Source organism: Micropterus salmoides, unplaced genomic scaffold (assembly GCF_014851395.1).
Source record: "Micropterus salmoides isolate LMB-PRFRI ecotype aquatic unplaced genomic scaffold, ASM1485139v1 Ms_hic_scaffold_12, whole genome shotgun sequence".
Taxonomy (NCBI): Eukaryota; Metazoa; Chordata; class Actinopteri; order Centrarchiformes; family Centrarchidae; genus Micropterus; species Micropterus salmoides.
Window position 1 is genome coordinate 8,530,229 of NW_024040263.1, and position 13,711 is coordinate 8,543,939.

General features: G+C 43.8%; 1 protein-coding gene across 1 annotated transcript; it reads right to left on the minus strand.

Moving 5' to 3' along the window:
- Positions 1–37: 37 nt before the first annotated feature.
- znf330 (zinc finger protein 330) lies at positions 38–13,708 on the minus strand. Its single transcript, XM_038713161.1, has 10 exons — positions 13,612–13,708; positions 12,991–13,167; positions 12,865–12,884; positions 12,352–12,422; positions 5,385–5,461; positions 3,867–3,993; positions 3,671–3,775; positions 3,476–3,522; positions 2,166–2,283; positions 38–1,383 (listed from the first exon to the last, which is right to left on the minus strand). Exons 2-10 carry the CDS (start codon positions 13,108–13,110, stop codon positions 1,157–1,159), a joined length of 912 nt encoding a protein of 303 aa, XP_038569089.1. The 5' UTR covers positions 13,111–13,167; positions 13,612–13,708; the 3' UTR covers positions 38–1,156.
- Between the last annotated feature and the right edge of the window lie 3 nt (positions 13,709–13,711).

Sequence of the window (13,711 nt, forward strand, 5' to 3'; positions counted from 1 at the left end):
CAAATTCATAGGAGTGAGTCATCCAAGCCAATCAAAATATGATTTTAATATTTATTTGGCATATTTAACAATCATGTCTCATCAAATGGAGCAGAAAAAACGAGCAGAGCAAATGTCAAGTTGACTGAACAACCTTTGTGTTGCAGGGTAAACAACCAATTTACTATAAATTGCAGATCAAGTCCTCAGCAGAACAGTTATTACACAGTAAAGACATCACAATAAAAAAAATATATTTCAGACTGTAACCAGGGCTGAATAATCGTCTGGAGCTGCAGACATTAAATCAAGTCAATTTTATTTGCATAGCACACCTCACACAGGTAAACTCAGTGTGCTTTACAGTAAGACATGGGAAGGATTAAACAAATTTGACAAAAAACACAGGCCAAAAAGGACCCAAATTCATTATGAGGCAGCATGTAGTGATTTCATGAACTGCGAGTGGGTTAGAGAATATACACCACAGAAGTCCAGTGAGAACAAAAATTACAGGGAAAGACTGAGTTGCACACAGATTTTTATACATACGTAGTTCACTGTGACTGCCAAGATGCACATCTGTAAGAATCATCTTATCGCTGACTGTAAAACTCTGTTATGTGTTCCTAACGACAAACCAGCAAAACACACAAGATTAAAGGAAACTTTGAAATGAGAATTGACTGCTTCCACTTTGCACATTTACCTGTCTTGTGGTGGGGGGTCCTGTTTTTACATTTTCCTAATTAAAATTGTGTCAAAACAAAAATGAGTCAAAAGGGGCTTACAGAAATATTTTAACCAAAACTTGCCTATTATTTGAACTTATGATTTTATTCTTCTAGTTCTTGTACAGCTGCTTGTGTAGGTTTTATAGAAAAACATTTATAGTCCTCAGAGTGAGGTATTAGAAGCAGTATCGTACAGAAAGAAAATTTGCACTAGTATCAACACCCAGCCCTGGTTATACCAGACAGACAGAGACAGATAGATAGATAGATAGATTTTCTGTGTAGGTCTCTATTCATTCCTGACTTGTAACAACTGAACATCTGCAGAGGATCATCTGGCTCTATGGGACTGTGCTCTCCGCCTGTACAGCCTTCTTCCGTCTCTGTCTTAGGTGGTCCCGTCCAGTTTAAGACCCGCCATGGAAGCAGCAGCCTTTTCCTCTTCACCTTCTTCTTCTTCTTTCCTCCTCCTCCTCCTCCTCCTCCTCCTCCTCCTCCTCGGCTTCATCTTCCTCATCTTCATCTTCCTCATCCTCATCATCGTTGTCCTGTTGCTCTCTGCTTCCAGAAGCTAAGTTCTTCCAGTAGGAATCGTATCCTGATGCTCCGTCGTCGTAATAATCGTCATCGTCGTCAGCACCAGCCTGGCGGCCAAACTTCAACGTGCGAGCTGCAGAGAACACAGACATTTCATTTACAGGGGCGGTGAAGTGACAGAAATAGACAGGTGACATTGAGTTTCTACAAATTTTAGAAAACCATGTCCATGTATTACAGCTTAACTGTAGTACAGTATAGTCTGTGCCTTTGTATTACCAAACCTGTTGAGTACCAAAGATAAGTACCTGTTTTGCTAACAAATGCTTAACTGTGTTTTGAACTGTAAAACAAGCAACAATAAATGGATTAAATGGATTAAAGGGTATATATTACTGATCTGGATGGTGAGACTTATGGTACACTAAACATGTAAATCACTGCTGACAGAATGCAGCAGCTCCTTGTAGAATTTTCTTGTTTTGGAAAAAAAAATTAAATTAAATTCTGGTAGTGTACACACTAGATTATGAAAATGAATGTATGGTGAGAAACTACAGATATCAGAATCCTGAGTAGATTTTTTAACAAAGCTCTACAAGACAGAACCGAGCTTTTTATCTCACTCCCCAATGGATAAAGTCCAAAGAGATAAAGGACAAACAGCAGTGGTGCATTTAAGAAATTATCACTGCTTTGTCACATTAAAAGATGAACCTTCAATCTCACTAAATCAATATCACAATAAATTGCAAGTGAAAGCTGAATAAAAGATGAACAGCACCCAATGCCAACAACTTTCTAGAAAATTTCCCTGTCTTCACACTTTTTGTTTCATTTGTCAAAGCAGTTGCAGCTTCCTCCAAACTGCAGCTTTACGGGAAACAACTTTCAGTAGTTTTATATCACACTCACTGGACATGCTGAGGTCTTTTGTCTCTTGGGTCTCGTGACCACACTTGGGACAGGGTGGAGCTTTTCCTTTCTCCTGTTTGAAGACCTTACTCTTGGCGTGGTCATCACAGTAACAGGCCTAAGAGGACGCAGTTGGATTAACGTGAAAATCAACACATGGGAATGCACACACACAATCTACTATCAACTAATTCTGGTTTGAAATATGAGCATGAAATACAATGACTCTTCAGGCTTGTTTAGACAAGTAAGATCATTCATCATTATTGTTTTGCCACCACATCTTTTTCTCTTGCCTCAAGTATAAAGCTTTTCACCTACTCTGTTAAGAAGTTAATAGCTGTTTTTTCCTCTTCCTGTAAAGTTTGATAAAGCCATTCTGACATTTCCTATTTCCATTTTATGCTATGTTAGGACTCAGTAAATAATTCTGATGGGTCCTCAATGATCTACATGGCTTTAGAGGAAACACTTTGATTTGTTTCAAATCTCTCAATACAACACTCCTAACATGAGTCCATAGTTAAAGACGAGGGACAAAATCCACAGTCCTCATTTAGTAGTCCTCACTTGTGCACTTTACAGATAAAGCTGCAATGTGATAACTTTGCCTGTAGGTAAACCTTAAATGCAAGTGACATAACCAACTTGTTTGAGCACTTGAGAGACCATGTAGTCTGATGTAAGTGCACACTGCTCTCGCCCAGTGACAGATGGAAATAAAGGATAAATTATCTTGTGGCAGCAGCTTTGGCCTATTTTAGGAAGTTCAGTTTTATCTGTTTGGAGTGCTCTATTGCTGCTGAAAGCTTTATACTGTTTTAGGGTAAACTATAAAAAGGGTAAGCAAATGAGAAGGAGATTTCTAATTGACTACGTCTTAAAGCTCGTGCTGACTACACGACTTTCAGCATCGGCCCAAACACATTTGAAACGGGAAATGACACAAACCTACACACAAAACAGCTGCTGTTTATTATTATAAAGATAGCAATTATGAAGACAGAATATGGGTGAAAGAATGGATTAGCACACAGAGGTAGCAGGGATTGTCTGAGCTACAGAGAAAGCTGGAGGTGAGTAAAAAGTGTTTTGCAGTGAAAGAGTAGCTGCCTGCTCTGCCAGCTGCCTTTTCTCATTGACTGGATGTGGATGTTTTGTTTGTTTTGTTATGCCAGCCAATAATATAGAGGAAGTGTTACATAAATATGCTTAGCGGAGTCTAATGAGCCGATAAACACATTTTTAAAAACAATGGACACAGCTCCCTCAACTGTGCTTTCTGAAGTAGGCACAGATGTTCCCCTTACCTTACAACGTAGGCAGGAGTGCTGTCCCAGTCTATTACAAGAAACACCTAAAATTGAATGTGGGAAAAGGCAAAACAAATTACCCTCCCTTTTATGCACACATACCTTCCAGATATTATTCTCTGTAGTGGAGAAGATACAAGTTACTATTAACCACAAAAATGCTATTGTGAAAAAGAAATCTACATGGCTCACATTTGTATGTTTCTGCCTGAAGGACTTGGCAGCTTGCCTGGTGTTCAAACTGATCATCCTCACATAGGAAGTTATGACAAAATGAACAGCGGAAGATTCGCCCTCCTAAGTAGGAAGTTAAAACAGTCAGTGGTGATCTTTAGTGAGACACTGATGTGATTGGGTGCATTTCAGACAAAAGGGAGAGGGGTCTTACCGTGATCCCACACACTGCGATCACACTCGATGCAGTCTGCATCAGTCAGGGGACACACACAGGCGTGAGTGCTCAGACATTTCCTGCCGTGGCACACCCAAGCTTCACAGAAGTCACATACTGCCCCCTTGTGGTCACGGAGAATTACAAACAATCAGTCAAATCAGTTTGCCATGGATTTACTTTTACTGAAGTCACAGTACAAATCTGAATAAATTGATCTCAGACAAAAAATAGTGTACTACATTGCAGGCTATTATATCCGGTACATGCTTTGTAATTTAGTAGGTAATAGTCACTGATCACTGGGCTGTCATTCATCACTTGCATTTTGTTTAAATCATTATTCTGTTAACCTATTCCAGCATGTCGGATCCCTACTAGGACAGCGTTTAGACTGCGTTTCTTCTTTCTTCAATAATAATTATAATAAAAATAATAATAATAATAATAATAATGCAATACTTGAACACAAAAATGCACAATTGTGACAAAGACTGTAAGCTCAGAGTTTTCTTAGAATCATCGGGTGTTTCAGCTTTGGCTGATCAGACCCCAGCTTGTGTCCACATGGCGAGCTACTACTGACACAATAGGTATAATTTCTTGAGCCATTTTGAGGCTCTCTCTGCCGCTTTGGTGGTATTATGGATAGCTATCCTCATCCTCTCTTCCCTGATGGCCAAATGGCTGAGGGCTCAGGTTAGAGTGTGGACAAAGAAACCCCTACACCCAATCTCTACTGAGACGCACTGTGTTCTCAATCTAACACATGGGCAGGCACTGACAAGTCCTGCATACTTGCTCTCTTCCAGGTAAACTTCCCAGGGGACTTTCACCACCTGAACAACAGCTTGCTTCGTGGGTACGAGGATAATGTCCTCATGCGGTGGCAGCGATGTGGTTGGGGAACTTCAGCTTGCATCTGAGGTGCACTAACAGCTGCTAGTCCCTTGCAGAGGCCAGCAGTTGGCTGGTTTGAAGCACATTTGGGCCGGCGCTTGCGAGAGCTTGTGTCTTCAACAAATTTAATGGAATCTGGGGCCTAGTCATGGTTTGCGGTTCCCGTTAGCCTTTCCTTTTACAGTTGCATCCAGAATTTGGTAAACATTGTTGACTGGTTCCACAGTGGGGTTGTGTTCGCTACTAGCCACTTGATCCGTCTCCCCTTAGACTTGTTGTTAGAGGGAGTCAATTGTAAAACTTGGGTAGGTCTGGGCACCATGGGGTGCCTCCAGGCCTGGACTCTCCTGCATCTTAGCAGGTTGGACACCTATGCATTTTGCTCGTGCTTCCACCAAACACTTCATCCTTGTTAGGGGGATCTTCGAGCAAAGTTTGTAGCAGAATTTGCCACATGCACACTGCTTGATTATAGTAGTCTGGGGTGCTTCTCCCCCATTCTCTGGTACCCCTGTGGGTGTCATTCCATTAACTCTCCAGTAATGGCCACAGTTGTTGTGGTTGTCACCCAGTCTTTCCTGGTAGTCAAAGAATAGCAGTATGTTGCTAACTTACCACCATGGCCATCCCAGTGCTGTGGATCCCAGGATGTTTGATGACGCAATCTGATGACTTCATGCACTTGGTTTTGCCTGACAACACAAGCATTAAATAGGTCATATTTTAATAAGCTGTCACAACCAGTAGTTGTATTGCCACTACGTGGATAATTCTGATGTAATTACAGCATTTTTCAGATTAATAATGTTTAAAAGATTTTACAGTACTTAATTGGCATGCACTGCTGACTGCCAATGTGTCTTTTAGAATATCACCACTCTGAATATTTTCAACTTATACACATAGTGGCTTTAAATGTGCATTCACTGATTTTAGGATTATCAGGATCAGCTTATCTGTCATTGTGACGGAGCGGCTCCGTCACTGAGTGCGGGACGCACGCACACACACACATACACACTCACTCCCCGCTCCCTTACAGCCTCAATTAAGCCGGTCATAAACCTCGCTATTATGCATATTTCTTCTACTGTTTAAGTAGCGCGATCAAGGGTGCACACTTGGTAGTTCTACTCTTCTTTAAGCATACATTTAAACAAACATCAAACACTTACTTTGTATCGAGATGCATCGCTGCTCTGTTTTCCATTCAGTTTGGCAAAACGGGAGTGTAACATTTCCGTCTTTTAAATAGCATGTTCTCGCGCGCTTTCATGGTCATGTGAACTGCAAAATTATGGTTTTTGGTTGTAGTAATAATTTGCGATGTAAGTAACTGTTCCAGGGGAAGTAAAAATGTTGGATATAATTATTGTTGAAAATATATCGAAGTGTAATAGATATAAATCCTTTTCTGAAGGTAGTAAAATCTATTCATTATATGGTGTAAATAATGGTTAAGCCTAGTGGGAGGGGCTACTGTCTTTAAAAGTCGCCGCTTTGGCCTGTGAGGGCAGTCTTGGCCTGGTTACAGAGGAGGTAACTAGTGAATTGTATGTTGGGTTTTTGTGTAACTTTATTATTGAGTAAGTTATAAATTCTTTTTTTCAAATAGTTAATTTTTGTTTCATTTTCTTTATGCAAGTTTTTTTTCCCCCACTGTTTGCACTTTGGAGGCCGGCATAATAAAAATCACGCCACTATTTTTCGACTACGCCTGTGTTTTCTCTTATTATTGAGAGTTTGGAAGAGAACCCCGCTACATATGGTGTCAGAAGTGGGATGGCTAGTCGGAAAAAGGTATCCCGCCCTCCAAGGCAGCGCACAGGGCTGCGTTCCCAGCGGCGGGGACAGCAGATGGAGATGGAAACCAATCATGCAGACCCAGCTTGGGAGACAGTACCTTCATTGTCGTCGTCATCAGAGGAAGGTGAGGAAGGGGGCAGTTCCTGGGCCGCTCCAGCAGCACGTACCACCCCCACAACAACAAGTGTACCAGGGGATGGGTTACTTACAATGATGAGAGACTTCTTGGCAGCCCAGCAAAGTAGAGAGGAGGGGCTGTTGGCAGAGATCCGAGGACTGAGGGCCTCTCTTCCATTGACTTACCAGGTGTCACAACCTTCCGCCCAGCCAAGTCAAACTGCTGCCCAAACACCTCCTGCTATCAACCTTCCAGTTCCAGCAGCAACCCCAAGCACAGTGACAGCAAGCAGTCCCAGGCTGGAACTTCCCACACCCGCTCCTCGGCGGGTGCATCGTGATGCACTTGTGGAGGCATCCTCTCTCCAGTTCAATGACTCAAGCGGCAGAGATGAACAGCCAAGGTCAGAATGTAGGCATTATAGTGAGCCCAAAATTCCACCGTTTCAGATGGGTGAGGACATTGAAAATTATTTGCTACGTTTTGAACGCATTGGCAAAACGTGGAAATGGCCAGAGAGTGAGTGGGCATGCAGACTTGTTCCCCTGCTGTCTGGAAAGGCACTGGAGGCCTACACTGCAATGGATGAGGAGCGAGCAGACTGCTATACAGACCTGAAGGCAGCGCTGCTGACCAAGTTCGACATCTCCCCAGAGACGTACCGGCAACAGTTCCGATCAGCAATGATACCACCTGGAGAGAACCCCACCGAGACCTACCACCGCCTTAAGGGCCTCTACCGCCGCTGGATCCGGCCAGAGCAACACACCAAGGAGGAGGTTGGTGAGGCCATCATCCTGGAGCAGTTACTTCGAGTTCTTCCTTTCGAGGTGAGGACATGGGTGAAGGAGCATGAGCCAGTGGATGGCCTTACGGCAGCCAAGCTGGCTTTACAGTACCTCAACGCCAGGAGAGGAGGACCAGCTACTCGCTCCACCGGTGCAGCACATCGACCAATATTCCAGCCACCCCAGCCTAGGTCTGTAAAGAGAGAGAATAGCCAGGAGCTTCTGGGTAATTCCAGCACTGCCCCAAACCAACGAATATCTGGTAAAGAACTTGTTTGTTTTTATTGCCAGCAGTCAGGCCACAAAGCTTCTGTGTGTCCCATACGCAAAGCCAAGGTCACCGGCGCTTGCTATGCACCCCGGCCGGAAAGAGGGCCTGTCGGGGATAAGGAAGCGAGAGTACAGCGCTATAAAACTGTGACTATCAATGGGCAGCAGGTTACTGCACTATTGGACACTGGGAGCTTCATGTCTCTGGTTAAGTACAGTTTGGTACCAGTAGGCAGTGTGGACTACAGTAGACAAACAGACATTTTGTGTGTTCATGGGGATAAGCACCTTTATCCCAAAACGGATTTAACAGTTACCATTGATGAACAGCCTTACCTGTTGACTGTTGGGGTGGTTGAACACTTGCCTGTAGATGCCATTTTGGGTTGGGATCTACCGGTACTCATGGACTTATTACAAGAAACTGAACTGCCAGTGGAAATTGCCTCAGGGGAGGAAGGGGAGGTTGATGTGAATGTGTCTTGCCCTGTGATTACTCGAGCCCTGGCAAAAGCTGGTGTCCAACCACTCCCAGACTTGGACAGTAGTCTGTGTGAGGGAGGCACCAAGGGGCCAAGAAAATCCCGCCGACAACGCCGCTTTGAGAAGCAGCTAAGGCCACCAGAACCTAAAAAAATTGGTTTGTTGTCGGATAAAATGTGGGAAGTGCCTGAAAATATTTCTGAACTGCAGAGGGAAGATGAAACTTTGAAACCTTTATTTGCTAAGGTAGTAGAAGTGGGTACAAAGGGGAATTGTGTGGGAAAGGAAAGGTTCATTGTTGATAACGATGTTTTGTATGCAGTTGATGACCAGGAACGTCTAGTAGTCCCTGCTAGCTGTAGACCTCTGGTCATGCACTTGGCACACACACTTCCATGGGCCGGGCATCTTGGCCGCCATAAAACCTATCTTCGCATAAGTAAGCGTTTTTATTGGCCCTCCATGTATACAGACACCCAGAGATACTGCACCACATGCCCCACATGTCAGAAAACCAGTACTCCCCGCAAGTCGGACAGAGCCTTCCTGCGGCCACTTCCGGTTATTGCCACTCCATTCCGCAGAATTGCCATGGACATTGTGGGCCCTCTGGTGAAAAGCAGCGGGGGTCATCAGTATATTTTGGTTGTGTGTGACTATGCTACTCGTTTCCCTGAGGCCTTCCCCCTGCGCACCATTACTGCTCCCACTGTTCTGCGTGTGTTGGTTCAACTGTTTTCCAGGGTGGGGATACCGGATGAGATTCTGACGGACCAGGGAACTAATTTCACCTCCAAGTTGATGCAGCTCTTCCATAAACAACTGGGCATCTCAGCAATCAAAGCCACACCGTACCATCCACAGACGGATGGTCTGGTTGAACGGTTCAACCAGACACTGAAGAAGATGCTGCAGAAGTTTGTGGATGACACTGGCAAGGATTGGGACCGTTGGTTGCCGTTTCTGCTCTTTGCCTACCGTGAAGTCCCCCAGGCATCTACAGGATTCTCCCCATTTGAGCTGCTATATGGCTGGGATGTGCAGGGACCATTGGATCTGCTCCGCAAGGGTTGGGAGGCCCCATCCACCACTTCAAGTGACAGAGGGGTGGTGCAGTTTGTGTTAGAGATGAGGGATCGGCTAGCAAGATATCGAGAGGAGGCAGAGGTCAACCTGCATGCGGCCCAGAAAAGCCAGAAGATCTGGTATGACCAACAGGCGCGGCAACATGATTTCCAGCCTGGCCAAAAAGTCCTGTTGCTTCTCCCTTCGTCAAACAGCAAACTTCTGGCAAAATGGCAAGGGCCATTCATCATCCTCCGCAAGATGGGTCCGGTCACTTATGAGGTCCATCACCCTGATAAGAAGAAACCCAAACAGACCTACCATGTCAACTTACTGAAAGAGTGGAAGGACTGTCCAATCCCAGCTCCAGAGCAAGCTCTGATGGTGAGGGAGGTGGACATGGAAGTGGAAGAGGAGGTTGGACCGGAACCTGTCACAACAACTACTCCTCCCCTTCTCGCTCATCTGGCACCAGCACACGCTGCACAGCTCCTCCAAGTCTTCCAGAAGACTCCTTCCCTCTTTGCAGCCAGTCCTGGGAGAACCACCCTTGTTGAGCATGTTGTTCGCCTAAAGGATGGACGACCCATCCGGCAACGTCCCTATCGTGTGCCACAACATCTAGTGGAAAAACTACAGCAGGAGGTAGAGGAGATGTTGAAGCTTGGAGTGATTGAGCCTTCTAACTCAGAGTGGTGCAGCCCAGTGGTCATCGTCTTCAAGAAGGATGGCTCTCTCCGCATCTGCATTGATTTCAGGAAGCTCAATGCCATCTCAGAGTTTGATGCCAACCCGATGCAAAGAATCGATGACTTACTGGAGAAAATTGGAGCTGCCAAATACATTACCACCCTGGATCTGTGTAAGGGTTACTGGCAGGTGCCATTGGAGGAGTCGTGCCGGCCATATACCGCATTCCAAACACCGGCTGGACTTTTCCATTTCACTGTGATGCCATTTGGACTGCACGGAGCACCAGCCACCTTTCAGAGATTGATGGACAGGGTCCTGCAGGGTTGTGACTACTGTAGCGCAGCTTACCTCGATGATGTGGTGATCTTCAGTAACACATGGGAGGAGCATGTCCAACATCTGTCATTGGTAATGGGAATGATCAAGAAGGCGGGGTTGATGCTCAACCCCTCCAAATGTGAATGGGCACGGCAGGAGACACGGTACCTGGGTTACCAGCTAGGGTGAGGAGAGGTGCGTCCGCAAGTGGATAAGGTGGAAGCTATCCAGAAATGCCCTCGTCCCCGCACCAAGAAGGAAGTACGGTCCTTCATGGGTTTGGCAGGCTGGTACAGGCGATTTGTGCCTCAGTTTGCAACTATTACCGCACCCCTCACTGCTCTTACCAGGAAGGACCAGAGGAACCCAGTAACCTGGACAGATGACTGTGAAACCGCCTTCAGTACACTGAAAGCCTGCCTGTGCTCTTCCCCTGTCCTCAAGTGTCCAGATTTCAACAGAAGATTTCTGGTACAGGTGGATGCATCCGCAGTCGGTCTTGGAGCAGTTTTGGCCCAAGGAGACCCTGGCGATGAACACCCCATTTTGTACCTGAGCCGAAAACTGCAGCCTCGTGAGACTACGGTGGAAAAAGAGGGCTTGGCCATTAAGTGGGCACTGGAGAGCCTACGTTACTACCTGCTAGGACGGGAGTTTGATCTGGAAACTGACCACCGAGCTCTCACTTGGATCAACTCAATGAAGGACCACAATAGCCGCCTTACTCGATGGTACCTTTCACTCCAGCCATTCAGGTTCACCATCCGACACAGGTCAGGCCAGGCCAATGTGGTAGCAGATTACCTTTCACGGTTGCCGCACATCGCCAACCTCCAGGAGGAGGGGGATGATGTGACGGAGCGGCTCCGTCACTGAGTGCGGGACGCACGCACACACACACATACACACTCACTCCCCGCTCCCTTACAGCCTCAATTAAGCCGGTCATAAACCTCGCTATTATGCATATTTCTTCTACTGTTTAAGTAGCGCGATCAAGGGTGCACACTTGGTAGTTCTACTCTTCTTTAAGCATACATTTAAACAAACATCAAACACTTACTTTGTATCGAGATGCATCGCTGCTCTGTTTTCCATTCAGTTTGGCAAAATGGGAGTGTAACATTTCCGTCTTTTAAATAGCATGTTCTCTCGCGCTTTCATGGTCATGTGAACTGCAAAATTATGGTTTTTGGTTGTAGTAATAATTTGCGATGTAAGTAACTGTTCCAGGGGAAGTAAAAATGTTGGATATAATTATTGTTGAAAATATATCGAAGTGTAATAGATATAAATCCTTTTCTGAAGGTAGTAAAATCTATTCATTATATGGTGTAAATAATGGTTAAGCCTAGTGGGAGGGGCTACTGTCTTTAAAAGTCGCCGCTTTGGCCTGTGAGGGCAGTCTTGGCCTGGTTACAGAGGAGGTAACTAGTGAATTGTATGTTGGGTTTTTGTGTAACTTTATTATTGAGTAAGTTATAAAATCTTTTTTTCAAATAGTTAATTTTTGTTTCATTTTCTTTATGCAAGTTTTTTTTCCCCACTGTTTGCACTTTGGAGGCCGGCATAATAAAAATCACGCCACTATTTTTCGACTACACCTGTGTTTTCTCTTATTATTGAGAGTTTGGAAGAGAACCCCGCTACAGTCATGGTTAATACTACTCTCAAGTTTAAATAAATACCTCCTGATGATGGCATTAAAGTTATCTTAGCATGGCCTTGAGGCTTAAAAATTTAGAACAGAAAGACTGCATTACAAACTGAAAATCTGTGGCTGAAAACATAAATGTACTGTTTAGTCCTTCAACAATTTTTAACAACTGCAGAAATCAGCTGATTTAGGATTTTACTTAGCTTTTAATAAATGAATTTACATATTCATGATCAGTTTTTAAATATTTCTGTATTCAGTAGGAATGATTGGGATCGAGACTGAGAGTCACAGACAGACTCTGGATGGCGGTAAGATTTGAAAGACAAACTAACACCTTGTTGGGGAAAAAATAAAATACATCTTTCACTACAGTTTACTCACCACACTGAGCACAGACAGGCAGCTTCTGCACAGAGTTACAGAAGTAGCAGAAGGCTCTGTTCTTCTGTTTTCTACCAGGTGAAATTACAAGGAGAATTATGTTTTTTTGTGCATTACATAAGTAAAAGAAACAATACCACAATGTAAAAATTGTTGTTTTTTTACAAGCAAAATGTATTCTGTATTCAAAGTCTTACTTAAGTAAAAGATCATGAGTATTGGCATTAAAAAGTAGTCATTATACGGCCCATTTCAGAACAACACATACTTTATCACTGGATAACAATTAGTGATGCATTAATGCGTTAGCCTCACTAATGTTGCAGCTAGTAAAGGTGGGGCCAATTTCAACTACTATGGTATTTTAATCCTTACTTAAATTATAATTTTTTTTTTAATATACTAAAAGTACAAGTACCTCAGAATTCTACTTCATTTCCAAACCTAAGTAAATGTACTTTACATTCCACCACTGCTTGAATAAATATTACATAATGAGATACAGTCACTTACCTCTGACATTTGTCACAATCCTACAAGACAGAAGGCAATAAAGAAATAAAGTAAGATATAGTATTCAATAGTATGACAGGTAACTTAGCGTTTTTGTGTATCGGCTACAGTAGCTAAGTTACTAACCATGTTAAAGTTGCAGGGGTGTTTGGCCACATCTACATGTTCCCGGTTGGCTCGACTCTGTTTCTCTCGCTCCTTACGACTTTCAGCCTTTTTCCGGGCACCGGTTTTCTTTTTGGGCATTTCTGCTTCAACGGGCCGGTAGCCACACAGCTAACTGCTAGTTTGACGTCAAGTTATCTACAAACACGGATACATAGGTGCTGCTGTGGATCCGTAACAACCAACAGCTGGCTAGTTTATCTTTAGTTGCAATTAAGCTAACAGCAGATACCTTTAAGTTACTGTAAATGTTTTATCTGACTTCTGTTATCAGTAAAAATACATTGTATCTAGTAAGCAAGGTAATGCTAGATCGCCAACATATGTGACGCATTATGAGGCCAAATATGTACAATTAGCTTAAGGTTAGTTTATAACGTTTTTGTTGGCTAAGTTAGCTGTTCCAGCCAAGAAGACAGTTTTGAAAATGACACGTTAGTCACGTGGTAAGAAAATTTAATTAACTTAAGTGTCAGCTGTTTATCTATAATATTTAGGCTGTCTAACAGTTAAATTAATGACCCTTAATGTTACATCCAAGTGTCATTTCAAATGTTCAAGTATGATTTGCAGTTTTCTTACCGAAAAGATCGCCGATTTCTCGCAAGTCCGGTCTGGAACTCTGTGCGGGATGAAACATACTGCCCAGCTTTGGTTCCTACTTTTAATTCCGCATTCCCTA

Bases quoted from the DNA above. Each gene is read 5' to 3' on its own strand.
- znf330 (XM_038713161.1), bottom strand. From the start codon at position 13,110: ATGCCCAAAAAGAAAACCGGTGCCCGGAAAAAGGCTGAAAGTCGTAAG. The intron at 3,523-3,670 runs GTGAGCCATGTA...ATTCAATTTTAG, and splicing joins TCAGGCAGAAACATACAAAT to GTGTTTCTTGTAATAGACTG. The intron at 1,384-2,165 runs GTGAGTGTGATA...TGTTCTCTGCAG, and splicing joins AAAAGACCTCAGCATGTCCA to CTCGCACGTTGAAGTTTGGC.